The 16,738-nt window shown below is 36.3% G+C and overlaps 1 protein-coding gene across 2 annotated transcripts in view; it reads right to left on the bottom strand.

The window, feature by feature from the left end:
- LOC127862367 (protein DEK-like) overlaps nucleotides 1-16,733 on the bottom strand; it is a 28,860-nt gene extending 12,127 nt beyond the window's left edge. Inside the window, exons 1-7 of one of the 2 annotated variants that reach the window (XM_052401456.1) lie at nucleotides 16,581-16,733; nucleotides 10,041-10,254; nucleotides 9,623-9,778; nucleotides 9,077-9,153; nucleotides 7,402-7,499; nucleotides 2,171-2,316; nucleotides 1,197-1,405 (exon numbers count right to left, since the gene is read on the bottom strand). In XM_052401456.1, the coding sequence (XP_052257416.1) occupies nucleotides 1,197-1,405; nucleotides 2,171-2,316; nucleotides 7,402-7,499; nucleotides 9,077-9,153; nucleotides 9,623-9,778; nucleotides 10,041-10,254; nucleotides 16,581-16,619 (939 nt within the window). In that variant the 5' untranslated portion in view covers nucleotides 16,620-16,733. Of the gene's footprint in view, nucleotides 1-1,196; nucleotides 1,406-2,164; nucleotides 2,317-7,401; nucleotides 7,500-9,076; nucleotides 9,154-9,622; nucleotides 9,779-10,040; nucleotides 10,255-16,580 lie in introns of both variants that reach the window. The other variant, XM_052401455.1, reaches the window with a different exon arrangement.
- Nucleotides 16,734-16,738: the final 5 nt, after the last annotated feature.

Below are 16,738 nucleotides of genomic sequence, written 5' to 3' on the forward strand. Positions count from 1 at the left end.
AAAAAGCCATATAAGGAAAAATGCCCCGCCCCTGGTGGCCATGTTTTTTAACCAACCGACATCATTTTCGAACTCATCCGAGATATTATTGGGATGAATCTTCTTACAAAGTGACATGAAGATAAATGTGGCCTCTAGAGTGTTAACAAAATTTTACTATAGCCAAATATAAGGAAAAATGCCCGCCCCTCGGCAGCCATGTTTTTCAAGCAAAGGTTACCATTTTTTAACTCATTTTTTAACTCATCCAAGATATCAGTGGGACAAATCTTCTGAGCAAGTTTCATGAAGATTGGAAAATAAATGTGGCCTCTAGAGTGTTAACAAGGTTTTACTATAGCCATATAAGGAAAAATGCCCCGCCCCCTGGCGGCCATGTTTTTCAACCAACCGGCATCATTTTCGAACTCATTCAAGATATTATTGGGATGAATCTTCTGACCAAGTTTTACGAAGATCAGAAATAAATGTGGCCTTTAGAGTGATAACAAGATTTTACTATAGCCATATAAAGAAAAATGCTCGCCCCAAGCAAATGTAACCATTTTCGAACTCATATAAGATATAATTGTAACCAATCTTCTGACCAAATTTCATGAAGATTGGACAATAAATGTGGCCTCTAGAGTTAACAAGGCAAATGTTGACGCCGCACAACGTACAAAAAGCGATTACAAAAGCTCACCATGAGCACGTTGTGCTCAGGTGAGCTAACAATAACAGAGGTAAGTAAACTCTAGTAAGGTTCTTATGTCAGGAATTAGAACTAAAAGAAGTCATCCTATAAATGTCTTTTTCACATGCATATGCTTAAGAATATTTTGTGTGGGGATAAGTCCATGATTATTGTCTTTGACAAATTCTCCTTTTTAATAAATAGTTCATTCATTTCTTTCTAGTAGTATCCTACTAAGGAAGGGGCCATAGGTTGACTGGATGGAGCTTCAGAATGTTTAGCCAGGTATAGATGTCTAAGATTTTCGCACACATGGACTTGTTTTTGGCCCATTTGCTTATGCCTTACGACAATAGCAATAGAAAGCTTGCACCTAGGATCCCAAGTATTTTTAAACTCTGTACTCTTTATGATTTTGTCAATATGGGCCATGTGCAGACAGCACAAGTTAATCTGGGACAACCCTTTAGGCACATGCATTAAGCCCTGTTTTCCCACAATGAGGCTCATATAAACTTACCTCATCTTCACTGTCTGATGCTTGCTCTTCCTCAGATTTCTCAGCCTCATCTTCAGACTCTTCTTTCTCTTCCTCTTCTTCATCACCATCAGCGTCATCATCATCTTCATTATCGCTGCTTTCAGCCTTATCTGATTTCTTGGTCTTCTTGTCCGTCTTCTTTCCCTTTGATGCCCCCTTTTTCTTCTTTCCATCTGTAGATTTGCTTCCTAAAAAAAGTACCCAATTTAGTCAATAAAGTGTAGAGGAGGGATAAAGAATACTATTCTAGCCAAATCTGAACTTGCAGCATTAAATTTTGGCACAGGTAAGAGTAATTATTTTTTTTACAATTTATAAAAAAATTTATATTCATTGTACAAATGAAAAAAATAATTGTACCACCTAAGCAACTACTAGTCTAGTCATTAACTGTTTTGAGAAATTTCATAAAATGTGAATTGTTGCAAATTAAAATGGTTTTACATTAGCCATACTTGAAAATATCTGCCCTGCCTCAAGGTGGCTATGGGACAAATTTTCATGATTTCCATGTTTCAAGATTGAAATCAAAGCCATATGACCCAGTTTAAAATTAGGCAAAAATACTTTTTGGGCCGAATGTTATAAGTTTAATTAAAATTGTGTAATAAATGTAGCCTTTAGTGAAAAGGTTTAAGCCTTGTGGTTTAAGTCAAATAGATCTTTTTGATTTTAGTGTATGAAAAACTAAGTTTAAAGTGGACAATAATTGTTTTTATAAGACAATAAATATGGCACATGTATAACATCATATCATAATCCTTGTTAGCTAGAATGCAGTTCTGTTGATAAGCATAGGTGAACTTTTTTAGTCGTACAATTCTCAACTGACTTACAGAGGGACAAACATACAGAAGTTCATGGTAATACCCGCATACTAATATTAATTTTCAAGTATCCACTAAAATATGATGTAGAAAATATATTCGTAAAATATTAATAAGTACTTTTACGTTTTTTTGATTTTGGAACATTCCTGCCAGAGTCAGCAGGTTTTTCTAGCCATTCCATGAGTCTATCTATCAACTCCTCTTTATTTCCAGTCCTGGGGACATCTAGGATTTCACAGCAATGCTGGATCATATTTTTTGTGAAGGACCTGAAATAAATTCAGAGCCTCAGTCTGACAAAACTAAGCTAAACTAGAGCTTTGTCACAGACGTGACGAATACCCCCACATTGCTCTCAGCTTAACTAGAGCTTTGTCACAGACATGACGAAAAACCCCACATTGCTCTCAGCTAAACTAGAGCTTTGTCACAGACGTGACCAGGGCTTTTTTTCCTTCTTTGCGATTGGCCGTGAACGGACATTTCACAATTTTGACACGGCCAATTCACAAACATGACATGTCCGTGAATATTTACAAAAATGGCCGTTTTAAATCGTGAAAAACGGACTTTTCGTGCGCAAAACTGTCAAAAACGGCCATTTCGGAACAGAAATAAGTTTCAAAACCTCGTTTTTAATTCCGAATTGGCGAAAAATTGTCGACTCGCGTTACCGATGTTTGCTTGTTTTAATCGATTTTAAAGTGTTGTGTAACCGGTGCAACCGGCGTTATTAGTAAAAGCTCTGCCTAGCAACGTCACTTTTAAAAAATGGCGACGCGGAACGCTCGTTACTACATGAAAATTAAAAAACAGCAAAATAATCCCGATTTATTGAAATTTGGGATAACAGTGAAGAAACAAAAGCTTTCTATAGAAGGGTAAGTTTTGAAACTTGCACATTGATAACATTATAAGAAGTCATTTGATAAAAGTGAAAGCATCTGCCGCGGCTATGTATTGATGGAAGCTAGTCAAACGTCCTGACCGTAACTTGTTATTCGTATCTGTTTACGATTGTAAATCTTGGTTAAAATAATAATGTGGTCCCTTCATATGTATTTTTTAAATTTAAATGTATATTCATGACGCATATTCATGATTCAAACTTTGTATGTAGTCTATTTATGCTTTGTGAAAAAATGTAAAAAATCAAATAACTCGTTCACATTTCTTACAAAAGTACTGTTGTTCAATGTATGCCTAATGTTTCAGATCAAATGACAACCTCCCAGGGAGATCATCATGCACTGGCGAGGGTCAGGCTCACAGAACATGAAAAATATCATGAAGAAGGAATTTACCTCTAAATATATTGAAAGAATTATTGACATTTTCAAGAGTAAAATGAACCGAGTTTTAAAGCTGTAAAGTCCAGAACATGTCTGAGTTATATGCCCTTGAAATGCTCTATGTTTATAAATGTTTTTCTTGTGGTAAAGAAGTGTTGGGACCAGGTATTTTATTTGCATTTGGTACATGAATGTTTTGCAAATCAGATATATGTATATGTGTTGTTATTGTATAAAATACAGTATTCATACATGTAGAAGCAAAATATGCCTTTATTGCATTACTTAAGGAAATGAAATTTTGATAATATTCAAGTGTTTAACACGCTTTAACTATACTAATGCATTGAACTTTGAATTTCACAATTTTAAGAAGTTCGCGACTCAATTTTTCACAATTTTGACATGTTCGCGACTCATTTTTTCACAAAGTGAGAGGCCAGGGCCGCTTCACAAAGTCAGGAAAAAAAGCCCTGGTGATGAATACCCCCCACATGGCTCTCAGCTTAACTAGAGCTTTCTCACAGACGTGACGAATACCCCCACATTGCTCTCAGCTAAACTAGAGCTTTGTCACAGATGTGACGAATACCCCAACATTGCTCTCAGCTTAACTAGAGCTTTGTCACAGACATAACGAACACCCCCACATTGCTCGCAGCTAAACTAGAGCTTTGTCACAGACGTGGCAAATACCCCCACATTGCTCTCAGCTAAACTAGAGCTTTGTCACAGACGTGACGAATACCCCCACATAGCTCTCAGCTAAACTAGAGCTTTGTCACAGACGTGACGAATACCCCCACATTGCTCACAGCTAAACTAGAGCTTTGTAACAGACGTGACATATACCCCCACATTGCTCTCAGCTTAACTACAGCTTTGTCGCAGAGGTGACGAATACCCCCACATTGCTCTCAGCTAAACTAGTGCTTTGTCACAGACGTGACGAATTCCCCCAAATTGCTCTCAGCTAATCTAGAGCTTTGTCACAGATGCGATGAATACCCCCACATTGCTCTCAGCTTTACTAGAGCTTTGTCACAGACGTGACGAATACCCCCACATTGCTCTCAGCTCAACTAGAGCTTTGTCACAGACATGACGAATTCCCCCACATTGCTCTCAGCTTGACTAGAGCTTTGTCACAGACATGACGAATACCCCCACATTGCTCTCAGCTAAACTAGAGCTTTGTCACAGATGTGACAAATACCCCCACATTGCTCTCAGCTAAACTAGAGCTTTGTCACAGATGTGACGAATACCCCCACATGCCGTATTGACTTAGAATATTTTGCATGTTGTCTTCACAAAAAACAGCAGACACCATGCTCAATGTTTAAAACCCAATTAGTGACCCCGTGACCTAGATTTTGACCTGCCATGAACCATGTTCGAACTTGACCTACAAATCATCTAGATGCAACTTCTGACCAAGTGTGGTGAAGATCGGATGAAAACTACTTGAATTAGAGAGCGAACAGCATGCTCAATGTATTAAAACGCACTAAGTGACCCTGTGACCTAGTTTTTGACCTGCCATGAACCATGTTCAAAGTTGGCCTAGACATCATCTAGATACAACTTCTGACCAAGTTTGGTGAAGCTCTGATAAAAACTACTTGAATCAGAGAGCGGACAACATGCTCAATGTTTAAAACGCACTAAGTGACCCTGTGACCTAGTTTTTGACCCAGCAAGGCCCATGTTTAAACTTGGCCTAGACATCATCTAGATACAACTTCTGACCAAGTTTGGTGAAGATCGGATGAAAACTACTTAAATTAGAGAGCGGACACTTAATACGTACCAACAGACAGACCGACCGACTGACAGACAAGTTCACTCCTATATACCCCCTAAACTTCGTTTGTGGGGGTATAATTAATGTATCTAAAGTGTCATCACATATTTGCCTGTGCAGTCCGCACAGGCTTATCAGTGATGACTGAATTTTAATTTAGACAAGGGACAAAATTGTCACAAAACCAGGTTTTCATTGTGAAAAAAAAATCTGATAAAGGGAGAAAACTCAAACTGAACTTTTGAAATGAACAAACAAAATTAACCCCCTTTGTAAGTTTGTTTAAAAAAATAATAATCTATTTTTAGTCGTGGCGACCTTGACATTGGAGATATTGAGGTGATTCTTTTGTGCGACACACCGTACCATGATGGTGAACAAATGTGCCAAATGATTTTAAAATCTCACAATGAATGACATAGTTATGGCCAGGACAAGCTCATTTATGGCCATTTTTTACCTTTGAACTCAAAGTGTGACCTTGACCTTGGAGATATCGACGTAATTATTTCGCGCGACACACCGTCCAATGATGGTGAACAAATGTGCCAAATGATTTCAAAATCTGACAATGAACGACATAGTTATGGCCCGGACAAGCTTGTTCCGCCAGCCCGCCAGCCAGCCCGCCCGCATTCGCCAATCTAATAACCAGTTTTTTCCTTCGGAAAACCTGGTTAAAAAGACCTTATCCAAATGAATAATTTAATAAAAATGGAGTGTCATCCCTGAATAGTCTGTTCACTTTTCTTTACACCAAGAACGCAGCTCAAATTATATTCTCCTATTTTTGACAAAATGTATACAATCTATTACTTGAGAGCAGGAAAACCTCACAAACACCACCAAGAAAATGAGTACTCAACAAGCCCAGTTTAAAGTACAGTAACTCTATGTATGTCATTGTGCTAATTTTTACTCAGGGCTTTCAGGGGTTTTTTTTAGAGAAAGGGGAAGACGCTGGACGCTGGGTGAAAGGGGAAAAAAGAGTGCGCAAGAAGACATATTAGGGGAAAAAATAAAAACTGTTCATTTCAATGTCTTTAACTCATCAAAAGAGGCTCGTCTCCGTCCTTTTTGTTCTAAAACACATTTAACACGTATTAAAGTCAAAGTCCTTAATTAAGTTGCAGGTGTAGATCTAATTATGGGAAATGTTTTCAACTATATTTCTGTACTGGGGCCAGGGGACGATGTCAATTTTGTGATTTCAATTTCATGATGAATGGGTTGACGATCTTGATCTGCTACAGTATTGGAAGGGAAAGGAGCAGCAGCTGCCGATTGTCTTCTTTCACTTTCACAATGTTCGATGTTGATTACCTCAGAATCCTGATGGGTTATAACGGTTTTCGATGATTCTTTCTTAAAAAATGCCTCGATGCGTTCAGTATCTTCCAATTCCGAATGTTTTATTTTGTTTGTGTAAGAACGCCAATTGTTAGACATTTTTTTCTGTTTTCACGTTTATATCTTGGCTTGCACATAGCCCGGATGAAAATTCGACTGGTTTCTGGTAATTTATTGACGAAACACCCTTCTCGCGCAAGACCGGTATCCAGTTAAATAGTCACATGATTATTACGATTAGTTGCCCAGTTTACATAACGTTATTTAAGAGCTATATTTAGAATAACTGGGATTCCCAGATTTTTTGTGTTCGTCTGGAGAGAGAGAGAAAGATCGTTGTACATGGTGCAAATTGGATAATTGTCGAATGCCCAAAGGAAAAATAAACATTTCTTTGAGAGAAAATATTATATTTTGGTGAAAAATGATATTTTTGGTGGGGAAATTGTATTTTGAGGGGAAAAATTCTGGAAGGGGAAGACGCCGAATATCGGCGTCACTTTCTTAGTAAAAAAAAACCCTGGCTTTTCACCCTTATATAAAAGGGGCCGAAATTCGTCCCCTCCCTAATTAAAAATAAGGTCATTTTTTCCTAAAATTGATAGGAGTTTCCCAAATTGTAAAACAAAACAACATTTTTTATTGCTTTTTACTTAGACATATTGGGCATCTCCCAAATTGAAAGCAATTAGCTCTAATATGATTAAGAATGCACCACAATGTGTCTTTAATACTTCTGCACAATGAAAAAGACCCTGTTCCAAAAACTTTTAAAAACACAGTTTCCCAAAATGAGCAGTTATCGCGCATGATATTCTCAATTTAAAAGGCTAGCCCTCTTCCCAATTTCCTGATGAAAAGCACTGTTACTACTGGCAGAAAGGTGTTAAAACATTTTCACTTACAGTTTCTTCAAAATTTCCAATCGCTTCTTATACTCGTCATCAGTCTTGGGGAATGGAAATCCAGAGAACTGCCGTATGTGTTTCCGGAGTTCTAATTGCTGCAAAATAAAGTAACAAGAGCTGTCAAAGGACAGCACGCTCAACTATTCCGAGTGATTGACAGTATAACTTAAGCCATCATGGAGAGGGGGGTATAATGTGGGAGTGTGGTCATTTAATAGATGATCTTTCATAAAAAAGAAAAAGTGCTTTTTTTTTGTTTTTTTTTGGGGGGGGGGGTTCTGGGGAGGGACGTGGGGGATGGTTTGGGTGGAGTCCATTGTGGTATGTCAGGTTAGTGTTGTTTTGTCAACGTATGAATAAAATGTGATCATAAATAGAAAAGTTATGGCAATTAAACATAATTTATTCATTTGACCTTGAGAGTCAAGGTCATTCAAAGGTCAAGGTCAAATTCAACTTGCCAGGTACAGTAACATGTGACAGCAAGAAAGTATTTGAAGTTTGAAAGCAATAGCCTTGATACTTGAGAAGTAATGTTTAAACACAAAATTTAACAAAATATTCAAAGTTTCTTAAAAGGGCCATAAGTCCATCAAAAAGCCAATCAGAGTTATGCAACTTGCCCTGTATAGTCCCCTTACGATAGTGAGCAAGTTTCCCCAAGTCTAAAAAGCAATAGCTATGATACTTTAGGAGTAAAATGGACCAAAACACAAAACTTAACCAAATGTTCAATTATCTAAGTATAAAAGGGGCCATAATTCTGTCAAAATGCTTGATTATGATACAGTTGTCTGCTCTTGTTTAAAGATTGGGGTCATGTTGGTAACGAAGTTTGCAAAATATGAAAGCAATATGTCAAGGGACAATGAAAATATTTGAGGTGGTACCCAAACTTTAACATAGATTTATCAATAATATGCATAGTGTAAGTGAAAAAAGGGCCATAATTCTTACAAAATGCTTGATACAGTTGTCTGCTCTTGTTAATAGGTTGGGGTCATGTTGGTCAAGAAGTATGCAAAATATTAAAGCAATATGTCAAGGGACAATGAGATCATTTGGGGTGGTACGCAAACTTTAACATTCGCACGTTATCAGGACCGCTAACGCCGGGCTGAGTAGGATAGCTTCACTTTATACTTTTTATATATAATAGTCGAGCTAAAAAATAAATAAAAATAATGTATTCCATTTGAGAAACAAAATGTTTTTTTTTGTCAAAAGGGGCACTTAAGGGAGTACAGTCATACTATCCCTCTGGCATCTCCTCAATATGATGTTTGTGACATAATTATAATTCATATAACATGCAATTTTAGTTAACTTTTAAGGTTTTCTTTCTTAACATAATTTGTTAAACTAGTTTCACTGTGAGCATTTGAGTTGATATATTGAACTTCAAATCAATTAACATTTGTCTGTATGATGTGATCACATAAAAAAAAGGGCTGGGAGGGGTCAGAAGTGGAAGGGTGCTGCTGTAACCTTCCATTCATGACTTTGCCAAAGCACTGTAGCTTTATTAATTTTTTAGTTATCCATTGGACGGGAAGACGTGAGGGCCAGTTCAAACCTATTGTCTCCTCTGAAACACCAGTAGGGGACTAGTAAAATAACACAAACATCCTTTCAAGTATTTTCTTCAATTAACTGATAACTAGGTTTATACCTTTCCAGGTTTCCTAAACAGAACCCGATATAAAAGTTTCAGATCTTCTGGCTTTGCTCGGCTGATCTTGTGCTCAACTGGAAAAAAGTTACATTATATCACTTAGTACTAATATATGTACAGTTTCATTGATTTCAGTACCATATTATTCTTACGCTGTGTTGCCATTACACTTTTACAAGGTTTTTTATATTTCTGAAATCAATGAAAAACAATAATTCTCTTCTTGCTTTTTGTATGATATAAAATTCAGCTAACCATAAATCCAGGACTCTTGATGGGTTTTAATCTCTTTTGGCACCCATTGTTGCCATTTTACAATTCTGTCGCAACTTTTTGAAACTAAGAGCCATTTCGTTGACATTCCTAAATCATAACCTGCCATGAATATACATTGCATTATGCCGTTTGTTTACCAAAAATTATTAAATAATAATAAATAGTGGATAATAAAGGCAGCAGGATCCCTGATAAAACATTCTTATAATCCTCTTGGTAACATGCTCAGTTCAAACTTTCTAAGACCCTGTTAATCAAGCTTCTTACTGAATGGAATATCTCCCAGAGCTCGTCCTTTCCCTTCCAATATCTCGACGGGCTTGGCATCCAATGACTCCTTCATGATATCTGACATCCTTTCCACCTTTTTCCTTTCTCGTTTCTTTCCATCTTCGATGATCAAGGGTCTCTCTAACATTCCAACTATAACAAAATGTTACAAAATATACAATTCACCAATGATTATTTCTTCTTCATTAATATTCTGATTCTGAATCATCTTCATTATCATAGATTATTTTTAAACAATGATTGATGATTCTCAGTTTGATGTATGTAGGTTGATTTGTAACAATTATTGTTCCCAAGTTAATAATAAGAAAAACAACTGCCTTTTAAACATTAAAACAAATAAGATTTCTATCACTGGATTAAGACAAAGAGATCTGAGATTATAAGATCATACCTTGGGGTTCATCATCAGACTCTTCTTCCTCATCGTCTTCATCTTTGTTGTCTTTCTCACCGTCCTGTTCAGATGATGTGTTCTGTTTTTCTTCATCTTTCCCAATCGATTCATCATGATCCTCCTTTTCTGAAGAACTTTGCTCATTTGTGTCTGATATGGGCTCCTCTTTATTGCTACCATTTTCTTCAGTCTCCATTTTGTTTTGTTCTGCCTGAAGGTTGCAAATCGTGTTAAAGTGTACGATTTTAAAATACAACTGTGAACAATAATCTTAATGTAACTATTGTTTGTTGGAACCTCAGTCCAGATTCTGTTTGGTTAACATACAGGATCACAATAATACCATAACATCCCATATTATATTACAGGGTTTTGGCCCGATTTTAAAGCCAAAATTCGGCTATGTTCCCAATCCCAAAAAGTATACTTTTTTCCCAAAATGTGGCAAAAAATTCCCAATTTCCCAACAAAAAAAAATTATTTTTTTTAGAAAGAAGTGTCTTATGCGTTTTTTATCTCAATTTTAATTCAATTACATCTAACAAAGTATTATATGATTTTGTTCTTTTAATGTGAATGATTATAAAGAGTTATATCAAATTCAGTATTTCCCTAATCAGTGGACTTTTCGTGTGGAAAAAAAGGCTAATTAATTTATTTTCCCAATTTCATGAAAATACCGATAAAATTCACAATTCCAAAGCCATGGGCTATCTTCCCAAAAAGTGGGGAAAAAAAACCTGTATTAAGTCAGAAAAAAATTATGAAATATAGATTAATAAAAACAGGTATATTTGAGAATACTGGGGCAGTCTCTAATCCTAGTCTCAATTATTAGGCATAATCTACCAATTACGTCCAGGTCTTTTTATCTGATTTTGGGGAAAGGGCCTCGCCTTTTCAGGGGTGGCCAAATCAAATGTCCGAGTTGCCCGAGTCGTACATTTGCTTGTCTGGGCAACTGATCTTTTTCAATTAAGTTGTCCGTGGACAACCAGTCGGGTTGAGGAATACAAAAAAATACATCAAAGAGCCGTAATTAATTTTTACAAAACCGGATGTTGACACGCGATTACATTGTCAGTGCAATTTGCGGAGCAATGAAGCTAAAATACGGGCACTCTCCTGCGCAGTGATCTCTCTTATTCTATAAGAGACCGGGAGCATGTGTTTGGTGCGGAGAAAATTTAGCCAGACCGAAAAAAACAACATATTGCATGATGATCATCCAACGAAATATGTATCATGGCATCTTATTGGTAAAACTATAATTAACTGACCAATTATATCCATTTAGCCATTAAAACAACGTAAACTAAAGTAACAAGAAGTATCGAAAATAAAACAAGGGCTGTTTGTAAAACATGCATGCCCCCATATGGGACGTCCGTTGTACTGGCAGCCATTGTGTGAATACAACTTTTGTCACTATGACCTTGACCTTTGACCTAGTGACCTGAAAATCAATAGGGGTCATCTGCAAGTCACGATCAATGTACCTATGAAGTGTCATGATCCTAGGCAAAAGCGTTCTTGAGTTATCATCCGAAAATCATTTTTACTATTTCGGGTCACCGTGACCTTGACCTTTGACCTTGTGACCTCAAAATCAATAGGGGTCATCTGCGAGTCATGATCAATCTACCTATGAAGTTTCATGATCCTAGACATATGCGTTCTTGAGTTATCATCCGAAAATCATTTACTATTTCGGGTCACCATGACCTTTACCTTTGACCTAGTGACCGGAAAATCAATAGGGGTCATCTGCGAGACATGATCAATCTACCTATAAAGTTTCATGATCCTAGGCATATGCGTTCTTGAATTATCATCCGAAAATCATTTTACTATTTCGGGTCACCGTGACCTTGACCTTTGACCTAGTGACCTCAAAATCAATAGGGGTCATCTGCAAGTCATGATCAATCTACCCATGAAGTTTCATGATCCTAGGAGTATGCGTTCGAGTTATCATCCGGAAACCATTTTACTATTTCGGGTCACCGTGACCTTGACCTTTGACCTAGTGACCTCAAAATCAATAGGGGTCATCTGCGAGTCATGATCATTCTACCCATGAAGTTTCATGATCCTAAGCATATGCGTTCTTGAGTTATCATCCGGAAACCATTTAACTATTTCGGGTCACCGTGACCTTGACCTTTGACCTAGTGACCTCAAAATCAATAGGGGTCATCTGCAAGTCATGATCAATGTACCTATGAAGTTTCATGATCCTAGGCCCAAGCATTCTTGAGTTATCGTCTGACAACCACCTGGTGGACGGACGGGCCAACCGACCGACCGACATGAGCAAAGCAATATACCCCCTCTTCTTTGAAGGGGGGCATAATTAATAGCAAAACTGACTCAATTTGGAAAAATAATTGCATATTAAATTTGTTAATAGTGTTTCCTATATTTCAAAGAAGTCGTTAACTGGTAAATAACGACTATTTTGATAACATATTATTAATATTTTACAAAATATTATGAACATGTGTGATTAAGTGCAGGTTTTTTTACTGATTTTGGGAGAGCCTTGCCTTTTTTGGGGGGAAAAAATCGCACGAAACGCCGGATTCAGGGGAAAATAAGGAAAGTCTTAAATAATCAATTTAACATATTTTACTGTTTTTAAAACACATTAAAGGCAACAGATAATTCGAGTATGCAATGTTTCTATTTTTTACACCGGATGAGGTAAACTTATATATTTAAAGGTCAAAAAAAAAAATTTTTTTTTTTTTGGGGAATTGGGAATTTTTTTTCAATTGGGAAAAAAAAAAACCAGATTTGCATTGGGAATGGGGCCGAATTTCGGACCCGTGGCATAGCAGGGTTCCCGCTGTCGATCGCCATTGGCGCCAATTGCGACAAAATAAAAAATCTGGCGACAAAATTTCGTAAATGGCGATTTTAAAAAAATCGGCATTTTTCTGCGTTCATATTTTCTTAAAATGACAAAAGACGCTGTGTTTACCAGCCGCTTTACGGCAGTCGTAATACTATAGATTTCCATGGTGTAAGCGATACAGCTGTAATCAATGGAGCGTGGTGCTGACTGCCGACTACCGCAAAGTGGAATGTTATGGTGATAATTGCGATTAGCTGGGGTGTTGTTGCAAGTTATCTTAATTGGTCGGCAGTTTTATTGCTTCAAAGATAAGGCAATATTGAAATATACCGACTTTGCGCTTAAATGTGAAGTGTTTGTCACAGTGTTCGAAGCAGATTCAAGACCGTTAAATTGACAACAATGACAATCAAAAAGGTAAGTATCGATTGTTTTTAGAAAAATCGGTGTAATTATAGAAAATAGTAAAACATTTTACATCTATTGGTTTTGAGACTCATTCAAAATGCAAACGTTCCCACCGCTATTGTTCACCAGCTAACAAACAAAAACCAAACAAAGACAGTTGTTTATCAGAATTTCATTTCCTTCAATATGATTTCCAACACACAATCTATGCTGTGTGAACTCTTTATATCCTCAACACTTATCAATTCATTCACTACCGGATGTACCTTAAAAAAAAGGTAAACATAGTTTAGCACATGGAAATCAATTTGACATTTGATATACACAAATGCTTATTTTATCTGACTGTTGTGTTAAGGGCTCTATGTAGTAGATCATATGCTAGCACACATTTATATTATTTATATACTTCACATTCATTGATTATTATTAGTATTATATTAATATTATATTTCCCTTTTTGTATTTTCAGAATACCACAAAGCTTCTGAAGCACCAAAACTGTGGCAACATATTCAGGCTGCTAAGAAGGTGTCAATCAACAACTGATTGAATGTGCCTTTATTTAATTAACAATGTTAAATGTGTTGTTATTATTAATACTACTGTTATTAAATCGATTCCTTTAACATACTGTAAATGCTCAGTTTTTGTTTGTATTATAATAACATGATCTTCATTGCCCGAATGTAGCCCCAGTGTGGCGACAACTTTTTAAATTTGGCGAAAGTAAGTGGCGACAACTTTTGAAAGCCCAGAGGGAACCCTGCATAGTGCGGAAAAAGCCTGCATATGTATGCCAAATATCAAGTTGCTATTTTCAATATTGCAAAAGTTATTGCAAATGTTAAAAATGGCGCAAACCAGCCAACAGACCAACCAACAGACAGGGCAAAAACAATATGTCCCCCACTATAGTGGTGGGGGGACATAAAAAATTATTTTTTTTTTGGAATTGGGATTTTTTTTTCAATTGGGGAAAAAACAACCAGATTTGCATTGGGAATCGGGCCGATATTCGGACCCGTGGCATAGGGCGGAAAAGGCCTGATGCAGGGCCCTCGTTTGGGGCCGAAATTAGGCCCCATTCCCCCCTTAAAATAGTATACTTTTTTCCCCTATTTCAGCTTAAAGTTCCCCCCTCAAAAAAAAAATGTTGCCAGCTGGTATCGTGCTATTAACCTTTGATTCAATGTATGTTTATGTAAATTACATTAAAATATAGCAATTTTAAGTGTTGAATGGATGGAGAAAAGTTCTTCTAAAATTCCCCTTTTTGCCCAAAATGACACGAAATTCCCCCCTTTAAGGGCTCCGGCCCCAATCCCCCAAAGTGTAGCAAGGGCCCTGATATGACATTCCACGTTAATTACCAAATTATTCATTTCACCTAAATCCAATCCAATGTATGAAAAATAAGTTATTTCTAACCAACCAATCACTTAACACTATGCAACTTTCAATTGAGACAGCGCTATAAGGCAACAAACGGAATTGAAACAGGTACCGAACTGGAACAGTGGTAGTGTTTTCAGACCTAGAATATCATTACTTGTTTGTTTAAAAAAATTCTTCTAATGCAATTTAAAGTAACATTTTTATAATGTATGTTCAATAATTCTTGCATTATTATTCTGCGTTATTTTGTGAATTCGCAGCCGTTAAAGCTTCCGACATTACTTTATGTCCGCACGATGCTTTTGCAAAATGACATTAAACGATATGAGGTTCACCGTTGACATGCATGTACATCAACCTCATTTGTATAAGGAGATCCGAAACCCCATCAAACAGTGATTATTGTTTTGTTGCTCTCGGTCAAAACAGAGGAGCTTATTAACCTTTGATCATAGGAGGTTTTTGTGTGACGTCACAAGAGGGGTTTTCCGTTGCTAAAAATAGATTGGCCGTCAACTTCTCGATCGCGGCCTATTACATTGTATCAGAGTAAAGGTCGTCGGAAGACTTAATACTTACAATTTCACAAAACAAAACTATAAATACCCGTATTGTATATTAAATAAGACATAAATAAATGATATTTCAAAAATTATAAAACATATAATAATTTGAATATTTTTATACGTGGTGTGGATGCGATAGTGTTATTTTTCATCAGAGATTGAAATTAAGTGTAATGGGTGTATTGAATCAGTTATAAAACAAAGCCCTTAAAAAGCTCAATACATTTCAATCTTGAAATGTAGTTTTAATTTTCTTTTACATTGAATGAATTTTCTTTTCGTTTACATTGAATGAAAATATTAATAAATTTAAGCATTCCAATTGAAAGAACACCTGCATATTTTGCAAATTGAACTGTCTTTGCATGTACATGTATATTGAAAACTCCTCTCTAGTGATAATGAGCGATACAAATCTAGCATTTTATGATACCATAAATCTACACATTTAATTTATTTTACGCAAGTATTTTATATCCGTATAATGACCAAACTCCATTGCATGTTTTCGTGATGATGTTTCGAACACCGCAGTAACGCACGATCTTTACACATTATAGCAGGGTTAAACATGCTGAAACAAAGAGTGTCAAAACTGGTGTGATTAATTAAATTAAAGCATTTACATTTATCAAGAGGATTTAGTTAATCTGTAATAAGGTAAGTTTTTACAGACAAATAGGTTCAAATCAGTTTCTATATGTTGGTTACATAAATTCAATCAATTTGTTGTTTGTGTTCGTCCTTATTTGTGTTCGTTCATTGGATACAATTTAATCTGAAAGAATTTCAAGTTCTGCGTATTTTTTGTTCTTCAAAAGGGTCGCGAATATGATTGTAACCTGATCACGATGCGGTTAATCACATGCAAACAATAGCTGAATGGCCGTAGTTTTGACGGCCAAAATTTGAGCATGCGCAAACGTGACGTCATTATCGGAATCCCCAAAACCTCCTATTGTTTTGGCAATGCAATTTTTAAATGGATTTGCCTGAAATTGTTGCCTTTTTTTAGGTGCAGCTAACTAGTGCACTAGTTACGCATATTGAAAGCGACTGCATGTTTGTAATAAAACAATATTTGTTCTTAAAAAGAATATGAAATTAAGATTGATGCAATGTTACCATTTAAAGTAAGCAGGTCCAATTCAATAAAATATTTTGCGATTATTAATGTTAATAATGATTTTTGGACCGACCCACGGGCATGCATTAATCAATTTAATGAAGTGAAAGTTACAAAAATAAAACATGGTTATAATCATAGTTTAGAGAAAGTAATATGTTTATGCGATTAAATAATACCGTTTTGGGGGAAGACGGTTCACTATCCTGATCTGACATTGCGCTAAAAGAGAAACAACGTTTATTTTTTGTTTGCGGCAAATAATCGCGGTAAAATGGCGACTCCAATTTTGGACCAATCAAAACTAAGGTTACAATGGATTTTTAACGTAGTTGTA

The sequence above is a fragment of the Dreissena polymorpha genome, chromosome 16 (genome assembly GCF_020536995.1).
Source record: "Dreissena polymorpha isolate Duluth1 chromosome 16, UMN_Dpol_1.0, whole genome shotgun sequence".
Lineage (NCBI taxonomy): Eukaryota > Metazoa > Mollusca > Bivalvia > Myida > Dreissenidae > Dreissena > Dreissena polymorpha.